Consider the following 14,451-nt stretch of genomic DNA (forward strand, 5'->3'; position numbering starts at 1 on the left):
AAATTTTAAAAAATTGCTTGATATATCATTATATAATGCCATTTTTTGAAAATACCTATAAATAGAGTTTAAGTTCAAGACACACGGATAGTATTCTGAAGATTTAACAATTTTTGATAAAATGAAGTAAAGCAAAATTTCAAGCAAGTGTCAGTCTTGTCTTGATTTAACGGAATAATCTCTTCATTCTTTTGCTACATTATTAACGAATATCTCTAACATATCAAAGATTTTTGGATTTTGAATTTTTTATTTGAGAGATGTAGTCTGCATAAGATTTAAGTCTTAGTTAAAAATGTTAAAAGCATAGTCTTAAAAAAGAGTTAGAACTTTAAATGAGCAACGGTCTTCATTGTTTAACCACATAAACCAAGTTCTTATCAAAAAAGTAAAATGGCCTAATTCCTTTTTTTTGAGGTATAATCTCCCGAGGATTTAACAGTTATATAAAAAAGTAGTTAGCTTATTTAACTTACTTACTTAAGAAATGAATAGTCTTCATTCTTTACAACATCATAGAAAAATCTACTTCTTTAACATACCAATAAATAAAATACAAATCCACAAATCTTCTGAAAAAGTCGTTTGAACAGTTTCCGATAAACGGAAGTGAAGCATAGTTCAAAAAAGTGCTTGCTTTGATATGATCTAACTGAGCAATAGGCATCAGTGTTTTAACACATCATAAGAAGGTCCCCTTCTGTAGCGTATCAAAAAATGAAAGACTACAGTTTCTTAATTGTGAGATATAGTCCTCTCAAGGTTCAATGGTTTTGCGTAAAAAGAAATATTAAAAAAGTGCATGGCCCGTTACGAATTAATAAAGAAATAATTTACATTTTTCTACATCAGAAAAAGGTTTCCTTATTTAACATAAAAAAAATTGAAAATTGGCAACTTCTTTTTTTCGTGATATATTCTTTTGGAGATTTAACATTTTTCGATAAATTGAAATAGGACGTAGTTTCACAGAAGTTTTAGAGCACACATGATGTGCAATATAGTCTTCATTATTTCACTAAATGACAAAATCTTTTTTAACATATGAAAAAGTTAAAAAGCCGCAAATCTATGTTTTCGAGATAAAATCATAGAAACGTCATCTTCTTTAACAAGTCAGAAAATTACGTATCTGTACCTCGTTGTTTTCAAAAATAATCTTTAGATTTTACAGTTTTTGACAAAATAAAATAAAACAGACCTGATGTGAAATAATGAATACTCTTCATTGTTTCTACACATCCTAAAGAGATCTAAAAAAACTGACCATCCTTTATTTGTTATTTCGCAGATATATGTATTGCACTAAAGGTTTAATAGTTTTAGATTAAATGAAATAAATGTCTCAAAAACTGAGCAATAGTCTTTTTTACTATGCCATCAGGAGATTTTTTCTTCAATATATCAAAAAATGAAAAATCCGCAGTTACCTTGTTCTGCAAACATACCTAGTGTTTAAAGGATGCAACAGTTTTTCATTAGAAAGGAACAAAACTTAGCCACAAAAAGTTGATTAACACGAAATTATTAACAAAGCAATTGTCTTTTAATACATCATAGAAAAGTCTTCTTTTTTAACATTAATTTCTTGTTTGCAAGATAAAGTTTTCTAAAGTAGTTTGCGATAAAATGAAATAAATGTCAAAGCACGTAAACACATTATTAAAGAAATAAAAATATAAAGAGGACATGTTAAAACGAAAAAAATAAAAAAGAAATAACACGCAAAAGAGCACCAGAACGGGATATGGCCGTATACATTTAACATAGGGATGAAGCACATTAAAAAAATATATGTGGCTTAAGTAATAAGAAAGTGGTCGAAATGGGGAAACTTGTATGCATCTAAGAAACGCAAGACAATTTTTTTTCTCACTAAAATGTTTTTGACCTTTTATGCAAATACTCTGTAAATCCACAATGTAAATAAATGCACTCGAATAATACGAACAAATGTGTGGATTATTCCCGAATGTTTGATTTGAATTTCATCTCGTGGAAGTCATTATTGTCAAGAAAAATAAACGTAGCTTGAAAATTAATGTCTATGGTTTGGAATACGCATATTTTAGTATAACATCCGAGATAGAAGTTGCGAGGGTAAATTTGATTGTATTATGAATGCATCCCTGAAGTAAAATAAACATATGGAATTCTGAATTTTAATCTAAACATATCTAGCGGAAGTTTCTCTGATTGAATCCACCGAGTTGTTAATCTATCACTCTGACATTTTGTCAAAGCTGTTCCCTGAATTCACAGTTCATTTTTAAATTGCGATAGTGCCGCAGTAAATGTAATAATGTCGTGCTAAATTATAATTACGACACCGCGGATTTGTAGTAAAAAGTCCAAATATTTATGCCCAAAATAACCCCGGTATAAATAAAAGATTATTTAAATTTGAGACCGCTCCATGAAATTATTCAAAATCAATTATTATTATTGATGCGAAGTTGAAATAATGAATCTCATGCAAATGAAACAACTGAAAGAAATTCGCATTTTCCTGCGAGCTTGGGGTCATTAGGTCACCTTGGGTGAAGTTACGTTGCCCTGGCAACCGGCCGCTTTGTTATTATTGTAAAGGCGCTAAATTAATTACAAAATATTTGTCTGACTTTTGATCAGTTTTCCGGTCTGGCACTCTTTACCACATGTTTTGTGATGTTGCTCCCTTAATTACGAAGCGAAGTAGTGAGATTGTAATGAGGTAACTTGGGTTAAGACCCTCTGATTCCTCAATCTGACACGCACACATTTCTTGCTAATTAAGTTCGAAATGTTAGAGTTAAGAATGTTTCAGTGGAAAGTTTTTCTTGTACGTTAGACGTTTTTCAACAGACATAAATATTGAGGGGTGACTTTGCCTGCAAAATTTATTCATGTGAAGTCAAGTGAATATTTAATGTTAACAATGTTACGTAGGTCTGACTCTACAAAAGTGACATTTGAAACGAGCAGGTACTGCTGTTAAAATGTAGCCTTTCCTTACTAGGCATTTGTCGTTTCGACGAAAGTAAGAAATAACCACTAATATTCTAATCGATCCTCGTCAATTTCTCTGTCAGGGAAAGCGAAAATAACACATCAAGCTTGACCTTTCCATTAAGAGGGTGTTATTTATCATTATGTGTCTCTCAGATTTCGAAACTTCCATCACAGGTCTTTGCTTTTAGAGAATCGTCAAAGAGATTGTAGACGTAATTACTTTACCCAGAACTGACCTAAAGTAACAAAAATCATATTTTTTAATAAAAAAATTTGAGAATGAATTAATAAAACTGTGCACAAAGTTGGTGTTCGTAAGTTTGTTGTGTTTAGAGTGCAGTTTTCTTATTAAACGACAATGCCTTAAAGGCAGTATTCCGATAAAGCCTAGCCATAATTAATATAAACGAGTTTATGAATAAAATTTTGCTCAGAAGTAGCGCAACCTTTGTTAGACATAGAGTTCGAAATACCAATTTTCTTGCAACAAAGCTCGAGTCAGAGTCGTCGACAAAATTAAAACATAATTGTAAAAATAATTGTATTAAAATATTAAACCCTCGTCTAAAAAATTTCCATTTCCGCTTAATATGTATAAATATGAAAACGAGAACGTCACGTTTGAAATAACTTCTTTTATATAAATGGATTTTTGATATAAGAAATTGAGCTTTATCGTCAGATTGTTTGATCATGTTCAACAGAAAAACGTTTCGTAAGTGCTATTAAATGTATTTTACGACGGGGTGCAATCGTAAATTGTAAGACACGCATTATCGTCATAAAATAAAGATGCTGCCTCTGCTCGGGATACGATATACTGATCCTGGCAAGATGTTACTACAGGATTAGGTTTCCAAATATATGTGGAACAATTATGGTTTTACATAATACAACGAAATTGCTACGGAGAGAAAATTTATAAATTTTCTCGGGTTTTTAAGGTTTTCAGGAACAAAATTCAAAACGACAGGCAATTTAATTAGAAAACCCGAATTTCGGTATTAATTAAAATAATGCGCAATTTTTATTTTAGTTTTGTTCAAACTAAGAACCTATTTAATTTTTAATTATAAAACATTGACATTCTTCATTAAAATTCTTAATTTTTGCAAAATCAGAATATGAATAGATTTTTGAATTAAAAAATAAATATATTCTAAAATAAAAATTGTAGTTTACTGTCCGGATCCTGATTTCTAAATTTTTAGATTTTACTAGTAAAAGTATTCTCTAAAGCCCGGTTTCACCAGCGTTAGTCAAACTAAATGAACAGTTAAAAACAATCGTTACTATTATTATAACAATTGTTTCTGAGGATTTATTCTACTAATAAAATTAATTCAGGTTGGTGAAACCGACCCTAAGGGAATTTTTTATTTTATTTACATGAAACAGATTTATTAAACACAAGATTGAACGACCGACTCTCTTACACTTGTATCCAAAATTTCGCTTTAGCAAATAAGCATTTTTTAAATTCAATTGCGAGTAGTAAAACTAACATGTGGGGCTGGATAAGAAAATATTTTCGTTGCGATTTTGAAATAGTTGTGTTTATTAACTCTGGCTCAATGCTTCAGTCCAAATTAAACTTGAACTTTTATTGAATATATTATGTATCTTTGATTTGGTTTTCAAACCAAACCTTTTAAAATTTGTATTGAAAGAAAATTCCATTTTGCATATTGATTGCCCCATGTTTGTTTATGATATTGTGTGTTCAGAATTTAATTTCAGTGAAGCCGTAACAGGGGAAAATACCTTTCTTGCAGAGAGGAAGACAGATGATGTGGATTTAGAAAAGTACTATAAAACACATATCTATATGTCTTGGTAAAAATCGCAATGTTTTGGGCTTAAAAACTTCAACTCTTGTTGGACTAAAAATGAATATACCTAAATACTATATTAAAATAAAAATGTTTTATTAAATCTAGTTTAGCATAATAAGGTACATCTAAAAGCGTAAAATCCAATTAATTATTGATTCTTTCCAGTGCTTGGTTAAGGTAAATTTGTTTAGCTTAAAATTTTATGGACATATCTCTGACATAGTTTTTATCAATTGATTCACTAAGATTTTCCTGTTTTCTGTTTTATTGTTTGTAACAAATTTAGCATCTTTATGGTCAAACTAAGTTAACTAAATAATTAGGTAGATAAACATGTGCGTGGCTGGATAGGAAAATATTTTTCCCGAATTATTGCAATAGTGGTGTTTATTATTTCTGGTTAAAAATGTTTCAAACCGAATTGAACTCCAACATTTATTTGATTTTCCGGTTATAAAGAAAGAGAATTCAATTTTGTATATTGATTGCCTTTGTTTGCTTACAAGTATAGTGTATTTAGATCTTAGTTTCAGTAAACCTCGAAAAGAATAAAGAACTATGTCAATTTAGAAAAGCATAAAACATCGTGCAGTGCTGTTCAATTAAAATAATATTTCTGTTTTATATTATGGATTACCTGTTCTCTTGTTTTACAAAAATAATAAACTGAAATACAGCGTGCAGTTGCAGTAATAATATTTTTGTTCGAAATGAAGTTAGCAATGTTTGCAATGGGCACCTTGCGGATATTTTCGCGCTTTACGGATCTACTAAAATTTTATGTTTATTTGCCTATAGTTTGTTTTTATGTCGCATTCAATTACCGCAAGAAAAGTCAAGCCCTGAATCTTTCTTCTGTAAAATTGGACGATCAATAGTGAAGTCATTATTCATTTTTATCATCTCCGGAACAAATAAAAAAAGTAAAAAGGAAATTTGATGATGGAGTAAATAACGCGATAATATTCGATAGCGTTCTTTTATTCATTTGGTGTCGTGTTTATCCTCCTGGCTCCATTACACGCAAAGAGCAATCTTTAAAAGGCCGATTTATCTTCCAAGTCCAAATGAAAAAAGTTGGAGAATTAAATTTTGATTTTTCAGCCAGAAACTTTCCAGTTTAGTGACACAAGGCGCGAATGTAATTTCCCTAAAAAGATGCGGTATCGAGCCGCGAAAATATTACATAATTTTTTCGTTTTCGTTACAATTCCCTCGGAAGTTGGTGGAAAGTTGAAAAGTTTATTTTGGGGAGTTGTGGACGAGAGAAATGAGGAAACCTTCAGGTATTTATACGCTTTGGAAAACACCAAGTTTCGGATGACGGTCGTACCTACCTAAGGCATCGCGCACTCATACTATCACACACTGTGTTCGACACGAGCGCGGGCGTCGCGACGCCCAGGACGCGGTTATTTCCGTCCGCTGCCGGAGCTATACTGACTACTGAAAACTACAGGCGTCGGTGTTGTACAGGTTCAACGCGTCTTGCCATTACCTGTCAGGACGATGACGCGCATGTCGCTGCACTCTTATCAAAAAGATAACGAACATATTTTCAATTAAATCCTTCGTCCTTCCAAAGACACGAGCCGCCTCTAGGTCAGACTTTTCAGCTCATAGATAATTTTATTTTTGTAATGTAAAAGCAACGAAGCAATTTGGCGAAAGTTTTTAATAAACAAGGAACAGACCGAACACGGTAATTATCAAGAAAGTTAATGGACACGTCAAACTCCTCCGGAAAATTCAGCGTCATCGCAATTATAATTTGGATGAAACATTTTTGGCTTGATCCCCGGGAATACTTATAGAATGACCCTAGACGATTTTTTTTTAATTGGAGCCAAATGTTGAAGCGGATTTTGTAATTAAAATCCCAGCACATTCTTGTTATCACTTTACGGCAAACATCAAACTTGAGATGACATGTTGCGTACTCAATCACCGTCAAGTCGTCTTGAATTTACTTTATCGATTAGAGAAAACACTTAACGCCTTGCCAATTTATTCAGATTTGTATTTTAGATGCTTTTAGGAGATTTTTCAATATAAAAATGGTAGCAATAACGCGCGTTCAGTGATCAATTTGATTTTGTTCAGTATAGAATGATGAATAGTCATTGCACAGTGTACAATTATTTTTTGCACATTAAAAATAAAAGTGATCAGTATGATAATTATAATAAACACACCAAAATAATCTATGGAACCAATATTTTTTATGAGACACTTTCACAAAATATGCAAAAATCTAATAGAATCTGTTAAGGACTTTTTAACAAAGAACAAAGATTTCCAAAACTACCAAAAAAGTTTTCAAAAGGTAAAATTCGAAATTAGCAAAATTTTATACTTATTATGAGCGGTTCCCTTGCAACGAAACAATTGCTGCAAAAAACTCTTACCCATCGTATCCTACATGTGTAAGATGAATGTGAGATGGGATGAAGGTATTGTAGCACTGGACAGTGGAGATGCCTTTAGTGGCGGTCAGCTCGATTTGCGTGTGCGTCATCAATTTCATTTTTTCATTACCAACACAAAGTTGTAAAAACAATGCAAATTTAAACAACTAAGGGGTATCTAAGGGTGGTATCCTTTTAATTAATTAATTCACATGTGCACTTCGACAACACCGTCAAGTGTCACGAATTTGTCAACCTGACTTTGACAGTAAATTATAGTCGTCGTCGCATGGTTGTCGAAAGTGTTATCGGTGTTAATGGCAAGTATTTTCCGTTCGTTTATTGTGTTTTGTGATTTGCGTTTCGTTAGGTTTTTGATTCTGTGTTTATTAGTTCTTGTTTTATGAATCTGTACTTTTTGTAACAGCCCATGATTTAAACACTTCGTAACCTCAAAAAATATTTGATAGTTTGTCACCGCTATGACCCTGCGATGTAAACGTAGTGACAGAAATGTCCGATGACGCACACGCAAATGGAGCTGAGCGCTACTATAACTTTGATTATATCCCTAACTTTGATTTTGTCCTTATTATCTAAATGAAATTTGCTTAATTTAATCATTACTTAAACCAATTAATCTCTCGATGAAATGTAATTTTAAACAATGAACAATACATCCAACGAAAATGTTGAGAACTTTTGGGGAGTGAGTTCTTAGATTACAGATTCTTAAGTTAAAATAAAAAAGTTTTTATAGATCTACAGATTTGATTCGGGATTTTATTTGACTGAGAAAATAGAGAAAGGAAGGTACAACTAACAGAAGCGATAAAAGAACGCAAAAAGTAGAAAAAGGTTAGTATATAAAAAAGACAGGAGGGATTTAACAAAACATAGTGAATCGAAGCCAAGACTACTTAACAAATAAGAGAAAAGAGTGAAGAAAGAGAGAAGAAGATAGAATAAAAAACAGTGCTACGCAAGCCAAGAATAGGAAAAAAAGGAGGCAAAAGACAGAAGAGAGAAGATAAGAAAGACAAATGATAAATGATATTGGAAACTCTGTTCAGAGAATAGAAAAAAGAACAAATAGAGAAATATACTTTTTACCACCTATCCAATTTCAAATAAAGCATATAAAGCAAAAAATGAAGATAATATATGCGTAGAATATATATTCTAGAAAATAAATACAGGCGCCCATTTTATCTGTTCCCGCCTTGAATTTCGAAAACAGGCAACATATTATACAATTCAAAGTAAACTTTAATTTTTAGAATTTTGGTTTTTAGAATTAACGCATAGTTAACAATGAACAAGTACTGTCATCACAACGTTGCCTTTGGTTGACTTATTGTCGTTTAATAATGTATTCGAATTCCGTAAAAGCGATATGATAATGGCTTTGAGAGCATACAATTGAAATTATGAAGCAGCATTTTGACTATGCGAGACGATACCCGGAGAGACAGACTCCTTCAAATCATGTGTTTACAAAACTTAATATTAAATTACGTGAAACGAGGAACTTTAAGAAGAAAAAATTAGACGTCGTACAGTACTACTTCAGAAAATGATGCGGTGGTGATTGAAAGGATGATTACCTTCATATCAACCAGAGACAAATCGAAAGGCAACTAGAACTGAGCAAAGGATCTGTTTTTAAAATTTTAAGTTCTAACGGATTTCACCCCTATCACGTCACAATTGTTCAGCATTTACTTAAAACTGATTTTCTCCGCCGTTTGCAATTTTGTGCATTTTAAGGTACCAGCTACACAATGAAAAAACACATTATTCAGTGTTGTTTTTATTGATGAATAGATGAAGGCTAGAGACACAGGTCGAACACTTATTACAGACCACAGTTGTTTTGTTATTGCAGATCCTTATTGTATGTTCAAAATATGTGTATTTTTTTTAAATAATCCTTAACATTTTTTTTTACTATTTTCACGATGACACTTTTGCTGTTACTCTTACCCACTTTGTTACTAAATTAAGACATATGAAACTTAAAACGAATTTAACTGTGAAATGTTTATTGTCTACTCAAAAATTTTTGAGTGAGAACAGATAAAATGGGCGCCATGTATAGAAGACAGAAGGCGGAAAATAGAGCCAATCATAGAAAAACATTTCCTAACATAGATCTAAGTACCTACAGACTAAAAAATAGCTAATAAAACATGCATCTTATTGTTTCCATCGTTTCTAATTTCGATGAGTTACATAAAAGGTTCATAGCTTCTGACGTCATACTCTCTCCTGTTTTTTTCAGGGCAATATTTCAAAGAATTATAATAAGTGGAACGAACGATACGAACAAACAATGAAGAATATCATGTAAAAATCTCCTGTTATGGTTTCTGGCCATACTTTTTTATATTTCCCAATTTTTACAAACAAGGCAACAGTTTATCTTACTAAATTATTTATGTACACAAATTTTTTGGTTTCAAGGTAGTACCTCTAATAATTGGTATTTGTAATGCTCTTCTAACAAGGCCTTCATCAACTGAGCTTATTTTAGCAATAACTTCTATATCCTAAAAAAATCAGTGAATCATCATTGAATTTTCATACAGATGCTCAAAAACTGGCGCACCAACTCAGTGGTACGTTGTTGAGAAGCATGTGTAGATTACAAGAAAATCTTGAAAAAATGCCTAAAATCATATTTCAAAAAATCTAGAGCTACAAACTTATTTTGTTAACTTCTTCAGTTTTCATTATTTTTTAATGTTTATATGTTTCGCACTTAGTAATCGTTCCCTAACGAAATGATAAATAATTATTTTATAATTTCCTATCAGACCTGCAGTTTTTTAATTAAAAAAAATAAAATTAAAAAAAAATCACAATTTGTAGATGTGCCAACACTAAGAATTATTTCATAGGAAATCGTTTAAAAAATAATTTATTTTTATTGTTTATTGCGGTTACGACTGTTAGACAACGTTGCCACATATAGTTTATTTAAAATTTGTTATTTATCATAACTTTATTACAAAGACTTTTTTACTATTTTTACCTTTATATTTAAGTAATTCTCTGCCACACTTCACTGAGTTTGTGCGCCGGTTTTTAAGCACCCGGTATAAATGTAAGTATTTGATTTTAGAATTCGTTCAGTATTTGTGCTTTCTTTTTTGTTGCAGTTGTTTGCATTCGGACGATTGAGATACTGCTTACTTTTCAAAATTTGAATTACGTAAAAAAATATGTAAAAGATGAACGAGACAATCAAACGAATAAATTTTTACATGCAAAGAAGATATCCTAAAAGAAGTAACAATCTTTATACGATATTTTTTTGATGAAATCTAGACAAATAACAACAAATATTTCAGTAATTTCTTTATAAAAAAGAATCGGGTTGGCCTACCAAACTAAGTGGATGAAGAAGTTTCCCAAATTTTTAGAATCATAAAGTTTGTAGAAATTTGTGAATAGCTTTGGTTCTGTGGATATGAACTCATTTTTACTTTAAACGGTGCTTTATGGAACTAAGATCTTTAAAATGCATATGATCTTTCTAAATTTTTTTATCATAATTTTTTAAACTTTTCGTGAGATTTGAAACGTTTGTAGATCGTCTTGTGGATGGAAAAACTGAGATCTTGAATACGTAAGGATTGCGTTTTGTTTAACTTTAATAATTTCTATTTGCTTTTTATTTATTTGCATTACTGGATATAATGTGATATAATACAAAAAAATACTGTGCATTTATTATTATGTCATTGATCTTTCACATTTTAATGAAGATCTGTTACATAACTGGATAAATATTACTTTTGTTGAACATTTATTATTTTTCTATCTGAACATTTATATAAAAACAGATGCGGCATTGTTAGCGCGGCAATAAAATCGGAAACATTTGATGCGAATGCTTGAAGTAAATGGATGCCGTGAAAAGATATAAAAGGTTAAGTAGCACCCTTTTAGAGCGTTCTTACTTTATTTTCCGAGTTTTTAATATTGAAATTAGGACCATTAAGGGTTACTTTCTCCGAGTTGGATGCGCTTTTTGCGTTAATTTTATGGGCTGCAACGTTGCGGTTTTTGCGCTTAGCTGGCACTAAAACTGAAGAGTTTTTACATCTTTCGCAGGTGATTTTTCCATTTGACGTCATCAAAATTGTAGGCGAAATAAATTCTCTTTGTAGTGGTCTAAGTCGCTTCGTGACGGAATTACGAAATACTGGAGTATTTCAATAATATAAACGTCTGAAATATTTTTTGTGAGTGGTGTCGGGAAAGCGAAGTACAACGGAAAGCCCGTCATCGTTTTACAACTTATCTCGTTATTTAAAGTTTAACGAGAGTTAACTAAGTGTTAAATTTCATTAATTTCTAAGATGAAGTGTCGATAAACTTATATCTAAGCTTGGGATTTGACACAACTTATCTGCGGGATGAAATTCTGTTATAATAGGAATTGCACTTCTCTGTCACATGAGTTGATAAGTTGGGCTTTGGATTATGCATAAGATAATGCTTGATACATTCTACCGACATTTGCACATGGATTCATTTATCAATATCCGAAATAAATGTGTCTAAGTTGTAAAAGGTGGAAGGCGGAAGTTGAAAAGTAAGGAAAAAACTTTTCACATATAGGTATGTACACAAAGTTGTTTAAAAAGGTTATAAACTTTCAAATTACGTTTCTATTTTATTGAGTTTACACGAGTTAAACTTTTATTGAAATGTTCTGTTTGGTGGCGACACTTTGAATTTATTATCATAGAAGAACTAAAACTCACATCTGTCAAAGATGTTTTTAAATTATTAAAAACTTCGAAATTACAAGACTGTTTCCAGCGTAAACTAGTTTTGTAAGTTCTTGTGGACCTCTAATATCAAATAAGGAGAAAAGTTTGTTCCAGACTTTGCTCCAGATTGGACACTTATTTATCAATATGCTAAGGGTAGAGAGATAATGATAATAATAAATTATTCATTTAGGTAAATTTATTTGCAAATAAAAATTCAATTAGATATTATAATTTTTTTTGCAAAAAATAAAAACAGGACAGAAAAACACCGTTTCTCAATAACAGAAAAGGTTTTAAAAAATTAAGTTCTAAAGAAGTGCTCAATAATAATCAGTAATTTAAATATAGGACAGCAGAAAGTTGCTTTGTGCTAAAATAATGGATCTTATCACATAATTCTTATTTCTGATTCCTTGAAATTGAAGAAGGTGATTGAGCAAAAAAATACTTAATACAAAATCAAAAAATGTAGCATTAAAATAGATTTAAAAAAGATGTTGTGTCAACAACTTATTGATATTTCAATAATATTTGCTTTTTTAATAATTGTTTTAGATTCATGAATTTATTGTTTCCTATTTTCTCAAAGATACTTAGGAAGGTAACTGATTTTGAGTAAAAATATGTTGTTTTTCAATCCACTGTTTCAGTGACTTTAGAATGTGTTCTTGAAAATAAAATAAAGTGTAATCGTTAAATTGAAGTATTAAATGCTGTACAACCAACGAAAATCCAACATATTTCACTTTTAGATCAACAGACCCCAAACCCATTTCTACGAAATTTATTAATTCAGAACAAATTACAAGTGAACAAAAATCGTTCACTAGGTTCTGTTTTGTGTTGTAAATTATTCTTGGACACCACTTTTGTTAAGATATTGTCTTTGTTTTGCATGGTGTTAGTAATTAGCTAACATCAATCATTTATAATTGACTTTGAGTTTGCTACATAAAAAATTGAAAGAAGGGTGTGTTGCTATTTGTGAACACGAATAATTATTATCGAAACATTTTCGAATTGATGATCATTATTTGTTTAAATTGACAAGTACATGTCAAATAATTGGTTTATTTATTTTATTCTCATTAATAACAATTAATTATTACGTCGTGATGTGTCGAGATTTCATTTACATTGTTTTGCGTCAGATAACAATTTGTTCAAAGAAATTGCAACTATTTTGTTCGTAATGTTACAACACAAGTGTGGTTGTGGCTTTTATCTTGACTTTTATCGACCTGATGAATGTGGCAAGTTAATGAAACATCTACTTGCACTTTTTATTACACTTGTGCAAGACTACTATTTTTCAGCTGAAAGAGAAATAGGGATATTAAATGTTCGTTCCCAATTTAAACGCGAGAAAATGCTATCAAATTCCGTTGCACGCTGTTTCCAAGTTGATTTTTCGCATCTGCCGTTATGATATATCTCGAAGACCAAAACTTTACGCAAAAGGAAATAAATCAAAGCGCAGCAAAGTTCAGAGATAACGAAAAAGAGAAACAGAACTGTTTCAACCAAATTAAAAGAATCCGATATGAAAAGGAAAAATTACTTTAGTTCGTGACAGTGGGGTCCTAAATAACAAATAACGTAACAAAATTGTTTAACTTAATTACTTATTACTTATGTAATTACTTATGAAAAGACCGATTTTATTCAACGAGCATAATCTTTGCCAAAACTAGTGAGCGCAGCGGACAAGTTTAGCAAATTATGCACGTTAAACAATAATAGGCTTTTCATAACGTATTATATACAGTTTTTTTTTCTAATTCCGTCGTAAATTGAATTTTTTTCTTGAAATCTTATTAAAAAAAAGAGTGCACAAATCAATTAACCTCGACCATTAACGAGTTAGCTGGACATAACATAAGTGACAGTAAGGTGACCAAAGTGACACGTAAAATCTGACATGTGGTAACGGGATAAGGAAAAGTTTATCACTTAATAAAGGTTGTAAAGGGCATATTACGTTCGAGTAGAAAAGTTGCATACGAGCGACGTAAGGATAAGTAATGTTAATGTGTTTTGACGAGTTTATACTTTTTTTACAACATCTACGACCGACATGTCCCCGAAAAAATTCTTAATAAAAATAAAGTTCCTAAATATGCCACTTGTTTGTGGAAAACACAGAGCTCACCTTTTACCATATTTGTCGCTAACACGACCAATTTATTTAGTCCGGTGTTACACACTCGTGTCACTTGAAAAGATTTTCGTGATGTGGTGGCACGACCTCTATCAGTCAAATTTGTTTTGGTGGCTTATAAATTTTTGAAAGCTTATTTTATTATTTATGCGGCCTGCCGGTCCGATCGAAGGATGGATGTTTGCTGACTAGTCCTATTTCACTTCAATTGTTATTTACGTTCTTGAAGGCTATGAAAATGACAGGGACGGAGCTTGAAAGCTTTG

The 14,451-nt window shown here is 31.2% G+C and overlaps 1 protein-coding gene across 17 annotated transcripts in view; it reads right to left on the reverse strand.

Annotated features, from left to right (window-relative positions):
* Stacl (Stac-like) overlaps nt 1-14,197 on the reverse strand; it is a 106,649-nt gene extending 92,452 nt beyond the window's left edge. For 14 of the 17 annotated variants that reach the window (XM_015983332.2, XM_015983343.2, XM_015983341.2 and 11 more), the window contains exon 1: nt 6,164-6,311. Coding sequence is in view for 1 of the 17 variants with exons in the window: in XM_015983342.2 (XP_015838828.2) it covers nt 14,177-14,186 (10 nt within the window). In the remaining 16 variants the exon portion in view is untranslated. Of the gene's footprint in view, nt 1-6,163; nt 6,312-14,176 lie in introns of those variants that run through there. The other 3 variants (XM_015983342.2, XM_015983345.2, XM_064355074.1) reach the window with 3 other exon arrangements.
* Nucleotides 14,198-14,451: the final 254 nt, after the last annotated feature.

The sequence above is a fragment of the Tribolium castaneum genome, chromosome 2, assembly GCF_031307605.1.
Source record: "Tribolium castaneum strain GA2 chromosome 2, icTriCast1.1, whole genome shotgun sequence".
Classification (NCBI taxonomy): domain Eukaryota; kingdom Metazoa; phylum Arthropoda; class Insecta; order Coleoptera; family Tenebrionidae; genus Tribolium; species Tribolium castaneum.